The sequence below is a fragment of the Rhamphochromis sp. 'chilingali' genome (assembly GCF_963969265.1).
Source record: "Rhamphochromis sp. 'chilingali' genome assembly, chromosome: 2".
NCBI lineage: Eukaryota > Metazoa > Chordata > Actinopteri > Cichliformes > Cichlidae > Rhamphochromis > Rhamphochromis sp. 'chilingali'.
Window position 1 is genome coordinate 38074484 of NC_137930.1, and position 21497 is coordinate 38095980.

Genomic DNA, 21497 nt, shown 5'->3' on the forward strand with positions numbered 1-21497 from the left:
CCTTTGGAGAAACTCCCATGAGTTCCTGCAGAGTGCCAAGGTGCATAACAAAGAGAAAAGAAAGCTAAAGGGAACCAATGACCCAAGGGTCATCATAACAAAAACAGCCAAAACAAGAAGGCATTTGTACTCCAACAATGACAAGGACAAACAATTAGAAAAGAAGTGGGCAGGATGCCACCTCTTGCGCAAAACCCAACCATGTTCAAGGAAAGTTAGCTCAGGAAAAAAGCTAAATCCTGAGGATAAAACCAATGAACAGATCCCTGAAGAGTGGGAAGAATCTTGGAGATTCTTGGTTAGGCCTGATAGTTTGAAAAAGCAAATGTCCTTCAAGTTGCTGTCAGGTTGGAATGATTCCTGGAAGTTCCTAGTTCCACCATACAAACCTCTCAATGGCCCAAAAGCAAAATAGGTAGAACATGACTATGTAGTTCATCTGATTTGTGAATCTCTGTCTTTCAGATTATATGCAAACCCTTTACTAACAAGCTAATGGCTAGCTAATCTTTGGTAAACGAATTTTTTAAATTGGCCTCTAGAAAGAAATGTTCACATTTTTCCCTTTTTGTATAAAGAGCTTCACAACAAAAATACTTACAATAAATTATGAGTTATAGTATTGTCAGTTTCACAAGGAGAGGAAGGGACTCTGGGTCTTTTTCACAAGCAGCTTAAAAGGGCTGGACAAAATGTTTGATTGGCATAGCACACTTTTTCCAATCATTAGGACACAAAGACAAAGGTTAATTTTAGCACTTGCAAGGATGTGTCTATTTTTTTTATTTTTTTTAATTAAGTCAACGGCGAAAAGTCTTGTTAAAGTGTGCTAAAGCATTCCCCTAACATATTCTGGCTACTGTAAGAGCTGAACCAATTAATTTCTGGTATGCACAATCAAAACTAATATTTATGATTGAGGAAAAACAGAGTAAGTGAAGTTGTACGTGAAGTTTGAATTGTTGAGGAAAGAATTGTAGTGGCTGGACAAAGTTACATGAAAGTGCTTGGTAGTGTTTATGAAAGTGAATATTATGTCAAACAATGTATTTCAACTGAAGGAGTAAAAAATTTGTCTCATGAATTTCTGCACAGTGGTACAAAAACTACTATAAATATGAATATCATGTTCACTTGTACGTTAGTAGCTAAAAGGAACTTCAAATCTGGTTTCAGACATTAAATGTTTGTGCATCACAGTTTCATATTTCCTTCACTAAATTCCCTGCATTCATTGTTGTTATAGGACATAACATTTACATTTAATACTGATATTGGCGCACATTAAATAAAAGAATGTTTGTTTTGATTACAATCCTCTATCTTGGCTGGAAGGGCAGTGCTAAATATATGGTCAGTTTTAAAATGCATAATTTTCACACTTTGGTCCAAGTTGGAACAATCAGAAAAAGCCATACCATAAAATTGGACCCTTAAGTCACTCTTGTATCTGTATTTCAGCTCATTTGGTTCAAACCAAGGGGGGAAATTATTTACTGTTTCTTTATGCATTTTGCTGATTGTTTTCTTAATCGCAATTGATATTTGAGAAGTTAAGCTTTGTAGTTAAAATTAAGAGCGACACTGTTGCTATTTTAAAAATAACCTGCTTTAAATAATAGGTCAGATGCATAAGTTACTCATGTGAGACCTCTTGAGTGCCAAGGAGACAGGAAATCTGGATGTTTACAAAATACATGTTTTGGAAATATATAAGCTGATAATAGCATCTGCTGAGGCAGGTCACTTATAGACTGCCATGCTTATAAAAGAAATAGGCTCACTGAGAACACCTAGTGGACAGGATCAACATGACAGAAGTTTAGAGTTTTAATGCTGTCAGACATATTTATTGTTTCCCCTGATTAAAAATATATAAGCATGAAAATATAAATTTGTTGCTATTATTACGTTGAGGGTATTATGTTCTTTGTTTTGAGGGTTTTTGTGTTGTTTTTGAATCATGTACCTATACTACAATAAAGATGATACAGCAATAAATAAAGTTATGATTGTTCTTGTTAGTGGTTGTCTTGATATATTTCTTGAGACTACTTTGCTGTAACACACTCTATCATTCAAGACTGTTATAATAATTTAATGAGATTATAGTCAGAATTAGTAATTTCATAATAATATCTCAGTGCCAACATGAAAATGGTTAAACTAGATAAAAATATCTGCAGCACAATCAACACTTGCAGCTAATTTTCTTGCTCTCTCGCCAACAAACAGTTCACTGTCACAGATTATATTTTAATCTTTTTTGTTATTGGTAAAAACAGGTAGCTGTTTGCAGAGAGTACATTTCTAAAAACCCCTTTTATTACCTGCTAAAAACTTGGGTATGTACTTCACAAGTTGGTAAAATCACAGAGAGACAGAAAAGAGAGATAATGGGACTAAACTGTGATGGTGTCACTGTCAGTATGTGAGACGGACAGTGACATTGTACCTTTTTTGAAGTGACTGAAATGATGTCATTAAGTGATGACTTGATTGAACTGGTCTGTTGAACATGTTAATCTTTTCTAGTCCAAACACAACCAGTTACTGATGGGGTGAGTGTTTTTCCAATACAGAACCATGACAGATTCGGCCTGCATTCTGTATATGCATGAAAGGTGCAATCATTAAATGATTGAAATGGTTACACTTCTGAATGCGCCACAGAAATAACAGTTGACCCAGAAAACTGAGACACAAGACTGGATTATATGCCTAAACAGGTCAGGTGGAAGAGGTACCGTTTGGACCCTCGTTATAACAAATGTGCCTGTTTCAGCAGGAAGAAGGTTTAGAAACAATTTGGCTCAGGATTGGTTCACACTTGCACACAGCTGTCATGTTTGTGTACGTATCTGACCTGTTTAGGTGTCTCAAGCTGAAGAACAGCAGGGTGATTCTTAGAAATCCCCTGTCACAGGTGTACAGATTTATTTTCTGCTTTACAGTTTGTGGAAACATTACTGTTCTCTGTATGCTGCTGGTAAGTATTTCTATGTCTTCAGACTTTCTTATTGGTTGGCTTATATATATACTACACTGGCAATCCACTCATCTGCCTTGACAAACATATGAACTTAAGTGACATCTCATTTTCAATCCATAGGCTTTAATATGATGTTGGTCGAAGGCTCCACAAGGTTTAGTGTTTATGGGAATTTGGGATTATTTTTCCAGATGTGATCTGAGGTCTGACACTGATATTGAATGTAAAGACCTGGAATGGCTTGCGGTCTCTGCTCTGTCTACCTCTGTCTCTGCCCCCCCTCCACCAAACATTTACATTTGGCACAAAAGCCATAAAGAGCCCATTCCATGAAGCTCTCTACACACCATTATTGTGATAATCTGAAGGCCACATGGGGTTTGGATCTGTAGTGATTGACTGCAGAAAGTAGTGACCTCTGTGCTATCCCCATCAGCATCGACTCACCCCACTCTGTGGTATTACATGGCCTCATTCTTACACAGATGTTTGTCTGCATACCTAGCTGCTTAATTCTATACACCTGTACTGAAGTGATTGGAACATCTCAATTCAATAATTTGAACAGGTGAGTGAATACTTTTGACAATATAGAGTAAAACACGTTTAAAGAATTTGTTGCATTTGTTGCCAGGTCAGACTTGAAAGGATATTTTTAGTAACAAGGACTTTTAGTACACTGATACAAAGATGAAATTAATAAAATTAGTTAACGTCGTATTAATTAAATGACACCACAGAGTGTTGTTTCTCTTTTGATGATCTCTTCAAAACCTGGAAAAAAACTTATGAGTGGGAAAAAATACACGTGTAACCACCCACATGTTCTGCCATTTTGTTATTTGATAAACTAACACAATAAAACAGCAGTAATCTTAGCAAACAACTTCATTAAAGAAACATTTGATTTGAATCAAGAAATACTGTACATACACAGCAGTTATAACTTAGTGAAGACTCCTTCACATTAAATCAGTTTTTATTGTAGAAATCGTGATAAAGCCTGTTTGTCTGGTCATCAGTTTGTGTTGCCCTTCTGTAGTTTTCTGTCATCAGCAGCAGGATGATCTGAGGATCCCATTACAGGTGGAGCGGACTCCTGCTGCTGTCTGACCTCACTGAAACCTGACCCGAGAGCAGCACCAATACCTGGTCTGTAACTTCAGTATGTATAGAGAGTTCAGTAAGATGTGTAGGAAGTACATGGTCACATGAGCAGCCCAGCAAACAAGTCATTGGACAGTTCTGGTGATGCCATCAGTCTTTAGTCAAAGTCAAAGTCAACTTTATTGTCAATTCTGCCACATGTACAGGACATACAGAGAATAGAAACTTCGTTACTCTCAATCCCTAGATAAAATAGAAAATATGTCAACAGTGTATTTTGTTGAGTCACACTACACGGCACTGAGCCTTGCAGCCTTATTTCGGTCATCTCAGGTGGCCTTGAAGTATAAATAGTTGTTTACAAACCTTTATTAGTCTAAACAGCAGGAAGTTTCCCATAAATAATGAAGAAATGAGATGTTGTGGACTCTATAATGCTTTCAACAAGTTAATAACTAGAAATGTGGTAACATCACTAGAAATAAATCACACAGGGCTGTAAACAAACAGACAGTTTATCCAGATCATATAAACCACTAAATCTAGAGGTGACACAAAAGGTGAGGTGGGTGGACAACGTCAACAAATAAAGCCCCATCAGAGTATATGTTAAATATTGAAACCTCCCAAATATTTCACAGGAATTGACCTCATAGACCATAAAAGGTGAATGTAGACACTATTAAGTCACCCATCCACCTTGGAAAGCCCAGGTTTTCATGGCCAAATGTCATGAAGGAAAACTGTTTATTCTCAAACTGGTTGGTGAGGCAGGGTGGAGGGAGAGGTCATTGCTAGGTGACCTTGCTAGGTGACTGCAGTTGGTTTGGCTGCTAACAAACTTGTCTTTAAACATTTGGCAGCTACTGTACAGGCAGTACTGAAAACACTGGAAGTAAAACACTGGATCTTTTGAAATGTGTTGACTGAGTGCTGACAGTAGCAAGGCACATCTTTTATTTTGAAGATCATGTTCTGTTTCTGGTTTGCTACAGGTGACTGTAGCAATTTAATACCGATCACAAGGATGTTTTTGGTGACATATCCTCTTTATGATTTATTCTGCCTGGCAAGGGCCAGGAACTACTCACCAACCAGCTAGGAAGAGTACATTTTTCTCAGTTGACTGGTGGTTTCCAGATGGTTACCTACCAGTCTGTGGCATTTGCATAGATATGACAATCATTTAAAGCAGTCACACCCTTACCTTTAGGCCTGACCAAGTTAACTCAAGCATGAGTTGTGAAAAGATATGTCACTTCACTGTTGTTATGAAGCAGGAACACTCCACAGAAACCTTTTTTTATCAGGTTGTAAACTTTTGTTAGTCTGTTTATTTCACCTACAATCATTAGATCTGTATTGTTATTTCGAATTAAGAATTGTAGGTGAAGCTCAATGGCCATCTCAAATTAAATAAGAACTGTTTTTGATTCGAAATATTAAAGTATGTGTCACAGTGAGTTTTATATATTTACTAGGTATGTGTGTTTTTAAAGGGATGTCAAATGCTGTCATTTTTCTGTAAAGCAAATTTACCTTGCCTTTAGGTATAAATAAAGTTACCTTACCTTACCTTACCTTACCTTATTTCCACCATTTGACCTTAGAACTGAAGAAGCTTCTCGGATGAGAGGTGAAACGTATCCAAGTAACTTAAAGAAGTCCAGACGCTTTTCTTTGCAAGCTCCTTTGACTACGATGACCTGGATGACTGAGAACCTTCACAGACATATCTGTTTATTTCTGTTGTAAAGCTGAACATTTTAATGTGGGAACCTTGGTGAAACTCCTGTATTGCCTTTATTTTTTAGTTGCAGCCAACAAACTGCTATTATGGAGGAAACTGGAATCTTTTCCCACTTAGCAGCTTTTAAATTAATTGGGTAATGGCACAGTCTCCTTTAGCTTTCATTCCCACAAACTTGACACCTTTTTTAAAGCTAGAACCAATTTTGTAAAGCAGGACAGTTTCACTTCCAAGTACTCCAACTGTCAGGAAGACAGTTAACCCAGCTTTTCCCACAGGAGCCTGGATGCCTGCAATCTGATATGGAGAGGTGTTTCAGACTCTGATTGGCTGATTGCCAGGCGGCGTGAGAAATCTCTGGAGGAGTAAATGTGCATGTTACAGCTGTTAAAGATTCAAAAACCATTTGGTTTCTGATTGGTTAACACTTGCACACTATGCAGCTGCACCTGTTAATTAAAAATCCATTTCGATTGTGCACAATTCATGTCACTTCTCCGTATTTCCATGCAGCCGGCTGCTCCTGTCCTGTTTCTCGTTGCCTCACCCTGAAACTAAATTTAGAGCTCTGGATCTGTTAGCATATGATGTAAAAATAGCAAAGAAGGGAAGCCTTCTCACCACAGAGCAGAGACACGGGACACACTGAGTGTACGCTGGTAAAAGTTAAAAGCAGAAACGAACTGAAAACAGAGAGAGAGAGAGTAAGACAGGAACCACTGAAGCTGCTGTAAAGTGTAGAGACAGACAGGCGCAGACACTGACAGTCAGTAGTGAACACAAACTGTGGTCCACATTAATGCAGAGTTACATGTAAGAGGGGATTTAAATAAAACATCTGAGACACAGAAAGACTTCAGGTAAGTTGGGATTGTTATTTTTAATTTTACATTTATTGAACTTCCTGTATATTGTAATGAATTAGTCACTCATATAATTCATTTCAATTAGATTGTTGAAGAAAAAAAATACTAAAGATACCGAATGAAGAAAGCTACATTACATGTCTGTGTGCATCTGTAAGTTAGGGCTAGACTATAACACAGAGGCTCAAGGCTCAAATACTGCTAGAAGCATAAAACACTTATCTTGGACATGCCACTGGTCAAGTTGCACTGTGGGTAATGTAGGCTCCCAGGGTTAACTGCTTGGACTGTCAAGTCTTACAATAACAAAAGTATTACATTAATAAAAGCAAAACTTAAAAGACATTTTTAACCCTCTCAGGTCTACATCACCATTGGTGATGACCCAAACCTGAACTCTAACCCTGGGCAGTCAGATTATGTAATTAAAGCTTGTTTTTTATGAATTTCTTCTCTCAGGTCTCATCAATTAGGGATCAAGGAGAACAACCATTTTCACAAACATTAAAAACTTTTCCAGAATAGTCTGTTTACCTTTCTCCAAATGTGGGACAGGATTAGCACCTGATGACTTAGACCTCAGAGAAATAATTTCCACCCACTAACAGAAAACTGTAATAAATGCATTATTTGAAAGACCTAATTTGAGCATATTTGACATATGCTCAAATTAAAAACCCAACATTATCCGTTAATAAGTTAATGTTCCTGAATGCAAAAAGTAACAAAAGGCAACTTTGGTCAGACATTGATCTAATCTTTACAATAACGACTAAAAGTAAGATTTGAATCCTCTCAAGCCCAGGAGCTCTGATTGTCAGTCCAAGCTTTATTCTTATTTCCTTTTTTGCTTTTCTAACTTTTCTGATTCCTGTACTGTGCTTCAATAAAGCAACATCTTTCATCAGGTACAGAATATGAGAGAAGTTTGCCTTCAGGTCTTTTGAAGACATTGTGAAAGTGTTTATTAGCACCACTACAAAGCATGTGTCATGGTCAGTGTTGGGTAAGTTACTTTAAAATAGTAACTTAGTTACATTACTAGTTACTTCTCTCAAAAGTAACTCAGTTACTTCAAGTTACTCGTTACTTTCCCTAGTAACTAGTTACTAGGGAAAGTAACTTTGGTTTTACTCAGAATTCTCTTGTTAATGTGTTTCTTCCATAACTTTGCCAGTCTTCTAGCTTGCTTACTTGCCACAAGTGCACTGTGCCACCTACCAATAGAAAGGAAAAGATAATGTGCATATTTCCACGAGAGAAATCCCACGCCTGGACCGTCATTGCCTGCTGCCATGATTCTAGCCTACGTCACAGCGTCATGTGTGCCTTTTACATCCAACACAAAAACTGCAGTCGTGGTGCGTTCGATTGTACTCAGAACTCGGAAATTCTGCCTTCTGAATAGGAAGATGTAGGTAACACCAGACTGCAGATGAGCTGCATACAGGGCTGGACTGGGACAGAAAATTGTCCCGGGCATTTTGACCATTATAGGAAAAATCATAAAGCCTTTGAATGAAAATAAACACTGTTGTGACAGTGATGTTCACTGTTTTGATGGTATATATGCATCAATCTATCAATCGTTTGTTGTAAGATTCAGTTAATTATTTTTTAAAAGCTAGACATTTTAAATGAGAATAAGAAAGAAAAGTATTTCTTTGTGCCCCCCTCTCCTTGTTAATGCCCTACATGGCCCCCTGGCAACACTTTGCTAGACCCGCCCCTGCACAGTTACCAGCTGTCAGCTACCTAAAAAAGGATCCTGGTGTTATTTGTCTCTCAGAAACAGTTCATAACTTCCCTTCAACTCATTCCTGTCACCTAAAAGGTAAACCTGTTTCTCCATCACCTGTTCAGCTCTGATGATCCAGTAAGGACATCTCCTGGTTTCATCTTCATGTTTCCCTCTCACCACATATACAAACCATATCATGACCAGCAGCTTTTTTGCAGCTGTGGCTCCAGCAAACATCAGCTGATACTAGAAATTAATATTAAATAAATTCTAACAATAGCTGATCAAGCTTAAACGTGCTGCTGTTGTTTAGCGCGACATCCGCTGGGTTCCTCTTTCGGCGCAAAGTGGGCGATAAACAAACAAGAGAGCCGATCAGCTGATCACTGATCAGTTTTCATGATTGAAGTAGAAACGGGAGAGGGAGGGGGGAGGATGAGAGAAGAAGAGGCAGCTGTGCAGCAAAGACACAGAATAACTCCAGCTTTGTGCCTTTTCCATTGTAGCTGAAGTCCGGGGCAAACTGTTCCTTTTCACCTCAATAAGAAACATGTAATATTTTCTCTGAATACCAGACGGGACGGTTGGCAACTCTAATAACTTATGAACAAAATAAAGTTCAACATCATTAACTTCATAGCACCCACCCAGCTGTATAGAAACTCCGTCATGCTAGCTAGCACGTAGTATGGAAAAAGTCAGAATAACGAAAACAAACTCCACCTAAACTTGGTTCATATCTGACCCAGAGAGACTGCAGGTCATAACTTCTTACCTGAAGTTCAGTTCACACTTGGACCGGCGGCCGCCTCGGGTCTCTTTTCCTTCTGCGTCCCTTTTCCTTCATCCACCTGCTGGCTTCCACCATTTGCTAATGTTACTGAATCTGTGGAAGCTCCGCGATAGCCACCACACGAAGTAACGAGTAACGACCCTATCTAAATCCCAGTAACGACTAACGCGTTCCTGATTTTGGCATAATAACTAGTTACCATGCTCGTTACCACAATAATAACGTAGTTACTGTAACGTGTTACTTAATAACGCGTTAGTCCCAACACTGGTCATGGTGCTATGGTTTTGTGTTTTTGAACTTGGATTCTCTTTTAATGAACTTAAGTTTTGGTTTGTTTGGTTAGTGTTTGGATTTTTGGTTTCTTTTGATCTCTTTTGTGAGTTTTAATTGATGTGATATTAAGTCTTTGTTTCCATTTTTTACTTTATGATTATTATAGTGCTGCGTTTAAGTTATTGTCATATCTTTTCTTCTGATTTATGTACTGAGCAATTGTAGTACTGTGTTAATACCTTTGTCCCCCGGTGTTCTTTTCTCACTGACATGTCTGTGTTAGTTCTCTGTTGGTTATTTCCTGTTTTACTTTGAAAGTCCTTTATGTGCCATGTGTCATTTTTATTTCCTGTCTAGCTTTCCCCCTCTTTCCCTGATTCTCTTCGCCTGTTGATGGTTGCTTTTTTTTATGCTCCCTCCTGTTTCTTGTGGTGTAATTAGTCCACCGTTCATGTTAAGTCCCTTTTTTTGTCTTTGCTGATTCGCGGTTCTCTCTTGTGCTGTACTTTTCACAATTCTGTGTGATTTTCTGTGTTTCTGTGTTTCTGAATTTCTGTATCATTATCCTTTAGACTTAGTTTATATTTAACTTTTTTATCAGCCATTAAAGCTCCCTTTTTGTTACTTTGTCCTGCATTTGGGTCCTCATATCTGCACTGCACCAGTTGTGGCAGGATTACTTTACTAACCAAGCAATTTTGTTGACAAAACCTAAAAGTTCAACACAAAAGTTTAGTCAGGACAGGAGCACTCAGAAACCTGTGTGTTCTCATACCCCCGCATCCTCCAACTTACAAAGAAAAATGAAAACTGTTAACCACTTCCTCAGACTCCGAGGAGAGGACGGATAACAGTTTTAACTTTGTGTCAAAAATAAAGAGAGATATGCATCTTTAGCCTAGATAATCATAGCTGATACTTGCAATCTGTGGTATGTTTGGAAAGGTTTCATTTCATTTATATTTGTAACCCTTCCAGGCCTGTAGTCATTTCTTTTCTTGAGTTTATTGTCATTTGATTCTTGTTAAGTGTCCGATGGGGAAATCCTGAACACTGAGGTGGTGAAGGAGATGTGAGGTCATTTTCTAATTTTAGTTCACCATTAGTCTGTTAAGTATGCTTCATTTATTTACACAGACACTGCTAAGTCCAGAGTCAGTTTTCCAAGCAGACACAGATTAAAGGCGGGGACCTTTCTGAGTTCACTGTAACTCTGACTCTGGTTGTCCATATTATTGTAGTTTATCAAAGTAGCATATACATATCCTGTGTATAATTTGACTGATTATTTCTAGAAAATGTTGAGAATCTTCATTTTATTTAAATAGTGAAAGCCTCTCTCTATTTTTGAATCATAATGAACTGAAGAGTACAAACCATTGACTGACAGCAAAGGCATTAACATATACACATTTTCAGATTAAAATGAACAAACTGACATTATTATTATGTTTAAATGACACAGAATCTCCATCTTTCCTGAATCAGTGTTGTGATGTTTTGTTGTTGTCGCTCCTTGAAGAAGAGCTGAGTTTAATTTTAGAGCATAAGTGGTGGTCTGGTGTCACAGTTACATGAGCCAGTATTCAACAAGACACTGCACTGAGAACTGGACCAAAGCTGGGCTCAAAACTGTGTTGAACTATCGGTATGTATCTAAGAGGAGACTGGGTGGTGATTACTTTTTAAGTACCAATTTAAAATGTTGGAACGGTTTCATATCGAATACCGTTTCTGAATTCAATACGGAATGAAAGTATGTTTATCTAGATAAGCTCAGTGGTGTATTAGCAACTTAATTTACTGATTACTCAAAACTGGAAACATATTTTGAAAAGCCATACAGAGAAAACAAGGTAAAGAATGGACATTTGGTGTGTTGTGTTTATAGGCTGCAAATGTTGTGCTACATTTCTGGGTTGTATTGTGTTTGTGTACTGTGGGAATTGTGATGATCTTCTGAATAGGTTCACTACTTCAAAGTTTAGTCTATGTCTTTGAAATTATTGCAGTATAACTTGGGAAAACAGTAAAGTGTCAAATTAATCAGTCAAACTGAAAAACCAAACTAAACTTCAAGGAATACAGTCAAGGTAGACAATATGACATCTGAACTAAGAAATAAAAACCTGGAAAGGATATTTTAATAATTCGTTTTAATAATAAATGTTGTAATGAATAACCAAATGATGCTCCATGGTGCAGTTGTTAACATATTTACCTTACACTCCAAAGATCTCCATTTTGAGACCAGATAGAAATCTGTGTCTCAGTATCTCGCAAGACCCCACAAGAAAGTTAATAACAATAATCTATGTAACATTTTTCATTTTGAGGCGCATTGTTCCAAGAATGTGCAGCATACGTCTAATTTTTTTTCCTGCAATCTTGAATAACTAATGACACTTAAAGTCAGAAGTAGCCCATGATGTACTTTAGGAAGAAGTAAAAGAATCAACAGATCTCTGGTGATTCTTTACCAGCACACCAAAAAAAAAAAAGCCCCATTTTCAACACAGGTGCCTTTGCAAGAGACAAAACCTTTTAAGGAACTCAATTTCCTGCATCAGTTTCCAGTGGATAAATCAGGGTCTAAATGAGGAATACAGACATCCAATTCCAGTCTGGCATGTACACATTCTTCCTACCGCTGTCGCATTATTGTTATTATTAAATCCTTTATAGTCTCATTGAAATTTAGATCTATTTTTAGAGACGTGTACAACAAACAGTCCAAATATTGAGACAAACAGCTACACTGATCACAAATCAAGAAAAACATATGCAAAACTAGTTGCAGATAGACAAATATAACCTTTTAAAATGTTCCAGTTGAATCACAGAATGCAGTTTCATAGTTTTTTGTAGCTCGTTACATTTATTGGCTGCAAATTATTTCCAGTTTTTCCAAGTTCAGTATGAACAGCAAGTACAGCTAATGTTAAATGTCCTGTGACCTGATGCTGTAAGTACTCACTTTAAATTCAAACAAGAAGTAGAGGTCTTCTATTTGCTAGGGAGCATTGTCACACTTTTCCATATAACATACAGAGGAGTAAGAAAATACCTGTGATGAGTCATAATGTACTTCTACAAATAATATTTTGATGCATGCTCAGTCATCCACGTAAGTAAATCCCAAAAGGTTGATTCTGTTAATCTGGACGTAACATTTTCAGTAGGAGAAACATTTCGTCACTCATCCAAATTACTTTTTCCGTCTCAGCTGACTGCCACTGAATGAACAACCTCACAGCCCACTGTTCATTCAGTGGGCTGGTTTCAGTTATTAACAGTGTTGGGAAGGTTACTTTTAAAATGTATTCCATTACAGAATACAGAATACATGCCCCAAAATGTATTCTGTAACCTATTCCGTTACGTTACTCAATGACAGTAACGTATTCTGAATACTTTGGATTACTTAATATATTGTGGCGAGTTCAGACAAGGAGGAGACGGAGGTATCGTTTGGTCTTGCTTCCCGTGAGCTAGCCAGGGAGCACAGCCGTTTATTACATTTGCAGAAGAACACACTGCCACTAGCTAACTGCTCAGCGCGGCAACCACAACACACATAGGGCGCCCTCTGACCCCGGAAGGACACACCGTCGCAGCGAGAGGGCGTCACCCGTCACCATGGCAACATACACAAAACATAACTGTACAAGCAGAACCCCGAACAGCCCTGACCCGCTACAATACTATCATGCTTTTTACAACAACGTGAATGTACTATTGCTGTGTGATTTATTACTATTACTGAAGGTCCGCGACTCCGAACTGTAGTAAAGGGACCTCTGACTAATGCTGGGCTCACACTGTGCGATTTTTGGCCCATTTTGAGCCGATTTTTGAGTCGTGCGATCGTTTTGGCGATCGGCCCGATTTTGGCCTTCATCGTGCGTCGTGCATCGTGTAGTATACGTGGGGTAACGAGAAGCGATTGACACCTCACGACCAGCTCCCGATCATCAATCGCTTGGTCGTGAGGGTGTCACCGCAGTTTGCCACACTGCGCACGCGCAAACACAAATGTCAGCGAAAAAGACGGCGTAGCACGGCAGTGCAGCGTGTGATCTGGACACAAGCGATGGAGGCACAACCTGTAGAACCATCCGAGCCCTTTCGATGTGGCCTCACAAAATTATCACGACCACAACAACCGTGAAAATAGTTGGATCGACACTGCTGCTCAATCACAGCTGCCTGACCAATGTTTTTCATTAGCAATTTAGCAAAGTTGATGGTGGTGGTGTGTCTGTGTGAGTGAAAGACGGAGAGGGAGAGCGAGCGACAGAATTTCTGTTATAACCTTCATTTTTATGGACGCACAGTGTGAGCACTCAGGTCGCATCAGAGCATCGGGCCGTATAGTGTGAGACCCTGCATCGTGACCTATGAACTTCTAACCCCTGCGAGTCAATCGTACAGTTTGAGCAGGAGCTGAATCGCGCGACTGAAAAAATCGCACAGTGTAAGCCCAGCATAATACGGCGGGGTCCCTGTCGGCTGGTAGCCGAAAAATAGCTCTACTTTGTTGTGTGGGTCAACTTTTCTTGCGACAGACAGAGAGAGGCGTTGAAAGGCTGCTCCAACGGAACTTGTTGTTTTCGGAGGAAAACACGAACACAGTGTACAGTCGAGTCTTAATAGCTTACTTACAGCTGGGCTCGTCAGGCACTCTTCTTGGCTGCAGTGGTTATTATTATATTTACATGCTTCCAGCTCCCGTTTTTGCTCGATGACTGCTCGTACCTTTCCACTCCCCTTTTTCTCCCTCCTAGCGCTCACAGACACATAACGTGTATGGCAGTCCATTCTCCCAGCAGCACGGACTACACTGAACATGATGCTACATTCTTTAGAGCAGTGGTTCTTAACCTTGTTGGAGGTACCGAACCCCACCAGTTTCATATGCGCATTCACCGAACCCCTCTTTAGTGAATTTTTTTTTTTTTTTCAAATTCAAGACATAGATATGTTTTTTTACTGGTGCACAAAATGAGCCGTACATGAACATCACCTTGTTCAAAGAACAAAACCAACACAATGCATGAACTTACAACAAATTACATACCTGCAAATCAGTGTGACTTCTGCTGTTGCCTTTGAGAGACCAGTTCAGATATGCGTGGCTTCACCTTGGCAAGTGCCAGTCTCATGTCATTTTCACAGAAAAGTCTGTTCCTTTTCTTCGTTTTTATGTCCAGCATCGTCGAAAAGGATTGCTCGCAAAGATATGTTGTAACAAATGGTATAAAAAAATCCAGGGCTTTCTTAGCAATAATTGGATACTTGTCCATTTGTCGACACCAAAACGTTGAGAGTGTTGTTGTTCTGAAGAGTTGCTGTTGAACCTGGCTCTGCTGAATTTCAATGATTTCGTCAAGGTATTCATCATTGACATCTGCTGTCTCAACAGCAAACGTGAACGGCTGTCTCACCCATGCTGGATATGACTCTCTTGTAGGGAAATATCTGTCGAGAGACTTTGCAAGCTCATCTAAGTGCGTTGCAATTGTTTGCTTCAGTTCCGTGGATACAGAAACATCTCAGATTCCAGACACATCTTCGACCTTACTTACACAGTTGTCCAGAAGGGGGAAGTTTGCAAAGTTGTTGTTCTCTGTTCGTCGTTTCCATAACGTTAGCTTTTTTTGAAAAGCCTTCAGGTGTTCTTCCGCTTCTATGATATTGACTCCACCACCCTGCATCTGCTGATTGAGATGATTGAGAGCTGCGAATATATCAGCCATGTACGCTAAAATGAGAATGAACTCAGGATTTTTGAAGCAATCTGCATGACAGTGTTGGTGCTCTTGCAAAAACAGGGCTAATTCCACACGCATGGCAAAAACACGATTCAGCACCTGTCCCCGGGATAACCACCGAACATTAGAATGGTACAGAAGTACCTCGAATTCAGAGCCCATTTCTTTACACAGCTCACTGAAGATGCGGTGCCTCAGAGCACTATTTCGCACATAGTTCACACATTCCACCACGGTTTTTAATACTTCTGCCATTTTTGGGGGCAAGGTTTTTGTTGCCAATGCATGCCTGTGCAAAATACAATGAGTCACAATGATGTGTGGTGCATCGGCTTTTACTAGCGCACCAAAACCAGAGTTTCTTCCCAGCATGACGGGAGCTCCATCTGTACAAACTGCAGAAACCATGTCCCATGAAAGATTGTTGTCTCGGAAGAAGTCATCCACAAGCTTCTTCACATTGGCTGCCTTAGTTGTTGTTGTAAGAGGCTTACAAAATAAAAAATCTTCTTTTATCATGTCATCTTTCACATAGCGCACAAAAACAGTAAGCTGGCTTAGATTAGCAACGTCTGTGCTCTCATCGAGCTGAAGGCTGAATTTTGCCGGGCTTGAAATCAGATCGGCGACTACTTGAGCCAAGATGTCTTTACTCATGTCTTCTATTCTGTCGCTGACGGTGTCATTTGAAAGAGGAATTTGTGATAATTTACCTTCGGCCGCTGTTCCGAGTATCAGATTTGCCATCTTTAACGCGGCTGGTTTCACGAGTGTTTCACCAATGGTGTGTGGCTTGCCCTGCTTTGCGATCAGGTAAGCAACTTCGTACGATGCTGTGAGGATCGGTTTGTTAACGGGTACAAATCCAAGAGCAGGCAGAGTGGGCCTTTCATCGAATCTGGCTCTCTTCACCTTGAATTCAGCAAGTGTTGTGTTCTTGTATTCCCCGTCTCCATGCAGCTTCAAGAAGTGTTCCTTTAGTTTTGCCGGTGCGAGACTAGAGTTGCTCAACTTGGCGTTGCAAATCATGCAGATAGGACGCTCACTCCCATCACGTTCCGTGATACATGTAAATCCATACTGTACATATTCGTCCAACCACTTTCTTTTTTTGCCCGGCATAGTTAGTATGGATTAAAATGTTAAAAAAAAAAATCACGCGAAGTACTACCACGACATTCACATGTTGACTACTGCGCGCGCTACATTCCCCGCAGGCCTGATTGGCCAAGCAGTGTAGCATGATCGTGTGCAGCCAGTGATGGCCAGAAGGGGGCGTGTCATCACAAATTTACAAGATAATTCGGGCGTGGCTGGACCTCTGCGACCTCCGCAGTGGAGGCTCTGCCGAACCCCTGAGACCGACTCACCGAACCCCTAGGGTTCGATCGAACCCAGGTTAAGAACCACTGCTTTAGAGCTATGCTTGTAGCATTCTGCCTGTTAGCTTAGCACAACAACAACAACAACGAAAAGGCGCTCTCTCACCCAGGAAACACACAGTCGCAGAGAGAGAGAGCGTCGCCCTGTAACCATGGCAACCGTAACGCTGCCGCCTGGAACAAAAGAACGTAGCTGTCAAACAAAACCCAAACAGTCCTGACCCGCGACAAAATGAAACAGGAAAGTACCGCAGTGTAATCCATTTATTTCAACAAAGTAACTGTATTCTGAATACCACCTTTTTAAACGGTAACTGTAACAGAATACAGTTACTCATATTTTGTATTCTAAATACGTAACGGCGGTACATGTATTCCGTTACTCCCCAACACTGGTTATTAAGCAAATGTACTGTTTATAGGGTTTGAGAAACCTGCAGTCAGCTGAGACTGAAGAAGTCATTTGGATGAGGGACGAAACGTTTCTCCCACTGAAAACGCTACATTCAGATGAACAGAATAAAAAAAAATATCAACCTTTTGGGTTCTACAGATATAGAAACATGCATGCCTGCAGCATCTCCACAATCAAGCACAGACAAAATTGTTGATTGTGCAATCATCGAGTTGTTCATGAGAAACAAGATTTGTTTCTAAACAAAAAATCCATTCTTCATCATTTTTCTTGAAAGCTGTTCCACTTTTTTCCCCCCCTCATGGCAGGTCTGCCACAAACGTCATTTTAAATCAACAAATGGAATTTTTTTTTACTCCACACTCATGGGAGTCATACTTTTGATTGTTGTTGTCAGTATTTTCTTTGGCTATGAGTTTTGACCAAAGACCAGGCTGCTTCAACTTAGCTGAGGGTTTGCCTGACATGGACCAAATAACAGACACATTGTAGCATATGGACCACATTTGGCTCACAAAGTTGCTGAAACCACTGTCAAGCCTATAGTTCACAAGTTTTGGGTTACATTTGGTCTATTCAACATTTTTTCCAGTGCTGTAGCTGACCAGGCCTTAAGAATTAGAGATTGGATCCTAATGTTTCTGTCATTTGGGGAAAAAAAACTCTAAAGGCTTCTTATGGTTGTTTTATCATTATTATTATTATTATTATTATTATTATTTCTACATCTCTCAGGTAACAAGATGTTGTCTACAAAGGGGGAGCAGAGAACATTCAGCAATGGGCGTCTGAGAGACCAGTGGGAGAAGAGAGCCCAGAGCATCGCCGACGACAACAAAAAAGAGGAACAATGGAAGCAGAAAAGTTCCACCAATCTGTGAGAATAAACCTTTTTTTTTGTACAATGTAAAGAAAATGTTGAAAATTTGAAAATGCAGCTATAAAGATTTTCAGATTTTTATCTTATAATTTATTTCCCAATTTATTATCACATTATTCTACGAATTCCTGAATCACCTCCATCATTCAAAGACAACAGTAAAATCAAACTTTAATGTCAATAGATAACTGGTCCAAAGGTACTTGTTTATGGAGCTTGGGCTGACTTGAAAAGACGCAGAAGTTTGTTTCTGGTCAAACATTTTTAAAAAGTAAGTTTTACATAAAATACATTTTAATTTTCACAAATCATTTAATTAATAATTTGAGACCAGCCTGTAATCGCCAGCCAGGAGGTTTGGTCCTTGGTCCACAGCTGATGAATGTTTCTGTACCTAAGATCTGTATTCATATACACTGATCCAGCGTGTTTTTTTGTTTTAATCTGCAGGCTACTCTCAAAATGGAACTATCACTGGCTGGTTGCTAATGGAGACAAGATGAAAGATGGCATGAGTGAGTTTAAGAGGGTCACAAGTGGTGCAGCTGAAGCAGAAAAAAACAAGCCCAGAATTCGATTCAAAGTTGTCCCTCCTCCTCCCAAACCCAAAGCCGAGCCTCCTCCTCCACCACCTCCTCCGAGAAGGTCAACATCACCCAGACTTCGAAGGCAAAAGCGCAAAGTAGAGGTTGATGCATTTCGAATTTGCTGGAAGGACTCCTGGATGAGCTTGAAGCCACCAAAGTATCTTTTTCTGAAAGCCCAAGAGTTGCAAACCAGAATTCTAGGGTTCACAACCATAGAGCTAACTAAGAACAGCAAGTACAAAGCAAAGGGAAGCGGACTGAAGGGTGAATGGATGTTTCCTGCTCATAAGTGGAATCAATCCTGGAAACAGGTACAAACACTAAAATTTAATATTGCCTGCAGTTTTTGAGGTCTGGGAAATATTTTGGGTACAGTCCTGACTACACGACATAGCTTAATAGAAGGAACTTCCAAGGTGCCATACATGTAAAAGTGCCTAAAACACCCAAACAGGGTCAGAAGAAAAATAAACAAAACAAATCGTTAAATATCCTTCAAGGGACAAGTCACCTGATCTTAATCAAACAGAGTTTGCTGTTCAGTTAACATCCTGTTCAGATTTTGTAGATAACTTTGCAGTGTTGTCTTGTTTTTCTTGTTTCCAGGTGAAGAGTCCAGGCCAGGTGGAGCTTTCTGAGGCAAAACAGTTTCACTGGGATATTCTATTTCAAAGAGAGAACGTTTGTAAGGTTGCGATAGAAACATATTCTCTTCCTGTTTGGGCTGGTACCTGGAAGATCATGAACTTTCCCTTCAGGCAGGAGAAAAAGGACTGGGATCATATCTGGACTGACTACCAACAAAACCTAACCAACAACTTTGATCAAATACAACAGCTAGAGGAGGAGGTGGGGATCATTACAATGACTGTTGTATTGTTGATTTCTGCTCTTTATGGTTTGGCCAGATGCTACATGAGCACTGAATCAGATAAACACTTATTAATATTTGTATTACCACTCTTGAATCATCAAACAGGATGAACCCTTTGACTGGGAGGATTCATGGAAAATGTCTGGAGCAGATTTTGAAACAAACGACTTCACAGATGATGAGACGCTAAGTGAGAGTTCCTTCAGTGCGGACGCTGAAGTTATGATGACTATAACTGATGTGTGCGTACCAGGATGGAGCAAATCCTGGCTACTGTCAGCAGCTCCTCCAGAGGAAGGTGAAGAACGGCAGAAAAGCTGGAGCACTTGCTGGGGATATAAGCAGCAGCTCAGGTGAGTTACCACTGTGTTCTGCACCTGATGCTAAACATAAAAGGGCTATATTTGTAATAAGATTCATGAAGAGTTGTTATCTTGCGTTATGATAAGACAACTTGATAGTTTGTAAAACTCCACAAAAAACACAGACCTTCAAACAGGCACATTTTTCTACACCTGATGCTTTCTGGCTAACATTCACACGCTGATGAATGCATCAAAGAGCAACTTGGGGTTCCGTTTCTTGCCCAAGGCAAGCAGACTGGAGTAGCCAGGGATCAAACCACCAATCTTCCAGTTAGTAGAGGGCCTGCTCTAATTCTTGCTCTACCTAGGTTTGGAAGCTTTTGTTCCCTAATAAATGAAATGGTCATCTAAAAACAATTTTGCATTTACTCAGGTTATCTTTGTCAACTATCACAATTTGTCAAACAGGCAAAAAATAAACTTTGTTTAGTGGTTTCTTGTTTCCTGTTTTATTGTGAAAGTCTATGTCTCATGTGAGCGTGTTCAGTTTACCTCCCTTGTCTCGTCTCGTTAATCACTCCCAGCTGTGTCCCCCACCTGTCTGTAATCTCCCTGTGTTTCTCTGAGTGTTTTTAGGTCGTGTTTTCTGTCATTGTAGTGGCTGGTCTGTCTGTGTATCCACCATGCTTCATGATGTCCGTCGTCATTTACCTCTGCTCATCCTCCTTCATGTTCAGGTCCTGGTTTGTGTTCAGTAGTTTAGTTGTTCTCAGTTTAAATAGTTTTCAGTCCCTTTTGCTGTTTCTCCATTTGCATTTTGTGTTCAATAAACCACCTCACCTTCACTACTGCAATTAGATCCTCCTTTATTATTTCCCCACGGCTCACTCCACTCGCCGTGACACAAACAGAAACAAAACAGCTACAAAACCCCTCTGTTTTGGAGTTGCATGTCTTTCTTGGTTGTTTTTGTGATCTTCCCAAAGATGGACCTGATGAGCAAATCAGCTCAAATGTCTTCAGATTCAATTCAATTCAGCTCAGTTTTATTTATATAGCGCTAAATCACAAAATCAGTCCCCTCAAGTAGCTTTGTATTATACGGTAGACCTTACAATAATACATGCAGAGACCGGTTGGGGAAGGAAGACAGGATAAAAGACATGCTGTGGACGAGAGCTGGAGATTAATAACAACTATGAATCAGTGCAGAGAGGTCTATTAACATATAGTGAGTGAGAAATGTGAATGCATGGGAATCTCCCAGCAGCATCCCCCTTTTGCAGCATAACAAAGGGAGGATTCCGGGTCACCTGATCCAGGCCTAACTGATTCAGCCCTAGCCTGAATCACACATGGTTTACTATTTCTACTGTTATATTTCTATGAAAAGTTCTTCTTCATGTCCATTTAACCAAACCGTGATTTCATCCACAGGTGGTGCAAAGCTTCTGTAAACTCCAATCATCAACACAGTGCCATGCTGGAGAGAAAACGCAAAGCTACAAACTTCCTCTTCACATCAGAGTTGGACGAGGAGATGACAGACACCACTGAGTGGATGGAGGCCTGGAAGGCTCCAAGAGGATGGTTTAAGGTAGAGGAGGAGGAAACAGAGGAGGAGGGGGAAGCAGAGGAAATATATGTCAAAGGGGAGGAGGATGATGAAGGAGTGAATAATGAGGACAGAGATATGGATGAGGAAGAGGAGGATGGAAATCTGGATGGTGTGGAGGAGGATGAAGGAGTTGAAGA

At 39.8% G+C, this 21497-nt stretch overlaps 2 protein-coding genes across 2 annotated transcripts in view; one reads left to right on the forward strand and one right to left on the reverse strand.

Annotated features, from left to right (window-relative positions):
• Positions 1-6514: 6514 nt before the first annotated feature.
• The window catches only part of LOC308392425 (uncharacterized protein), a 23840-nt gene continuing 8857 nt past the window's right edge, over positions 6515-21497 (forward strand). Inside the window, exons 1-6 of the mRNA XM_080875471.1 lie at positions 6515-6709; positions 17832-17973; positions 18427-18874; positions 19170-19412; positions 19543-19790; positions 21180-21497. The exon at positions 21180-21497 is cut by the window's right edge and continues 8857 nt beyond it. Coding sequence (XP_080731597.1) covers positions 17840-17973; positions 18427-18874; positions 19170-19412; positions 19543-19790; positions 21180-21497 — 1391 coding nt within the window. The 5' untranslated portion in view covers positions 6515-6709; positions 17832-17839. The remainder of the gene's footprint in view (positions 6710-17831; positions 17974-18426; positions 18875-19169; positions 19413-19542; positions 19791-21179) is intronic.
• On the reverse strand, positions 15081-16421 carry LOC308384158 (protein FAM200C-like; the record flags this gene model as incomplete). The annotated part of the gene is made up of 1 exon (XM_080862547.1): positions 15081-16421. The coding sequence occupies one exon, from the start codon at positions 16419-16421 to the stop codon at positions 15081-15083; it is 1341 nt and encodes a 446-aa protein (XP_080718673.1).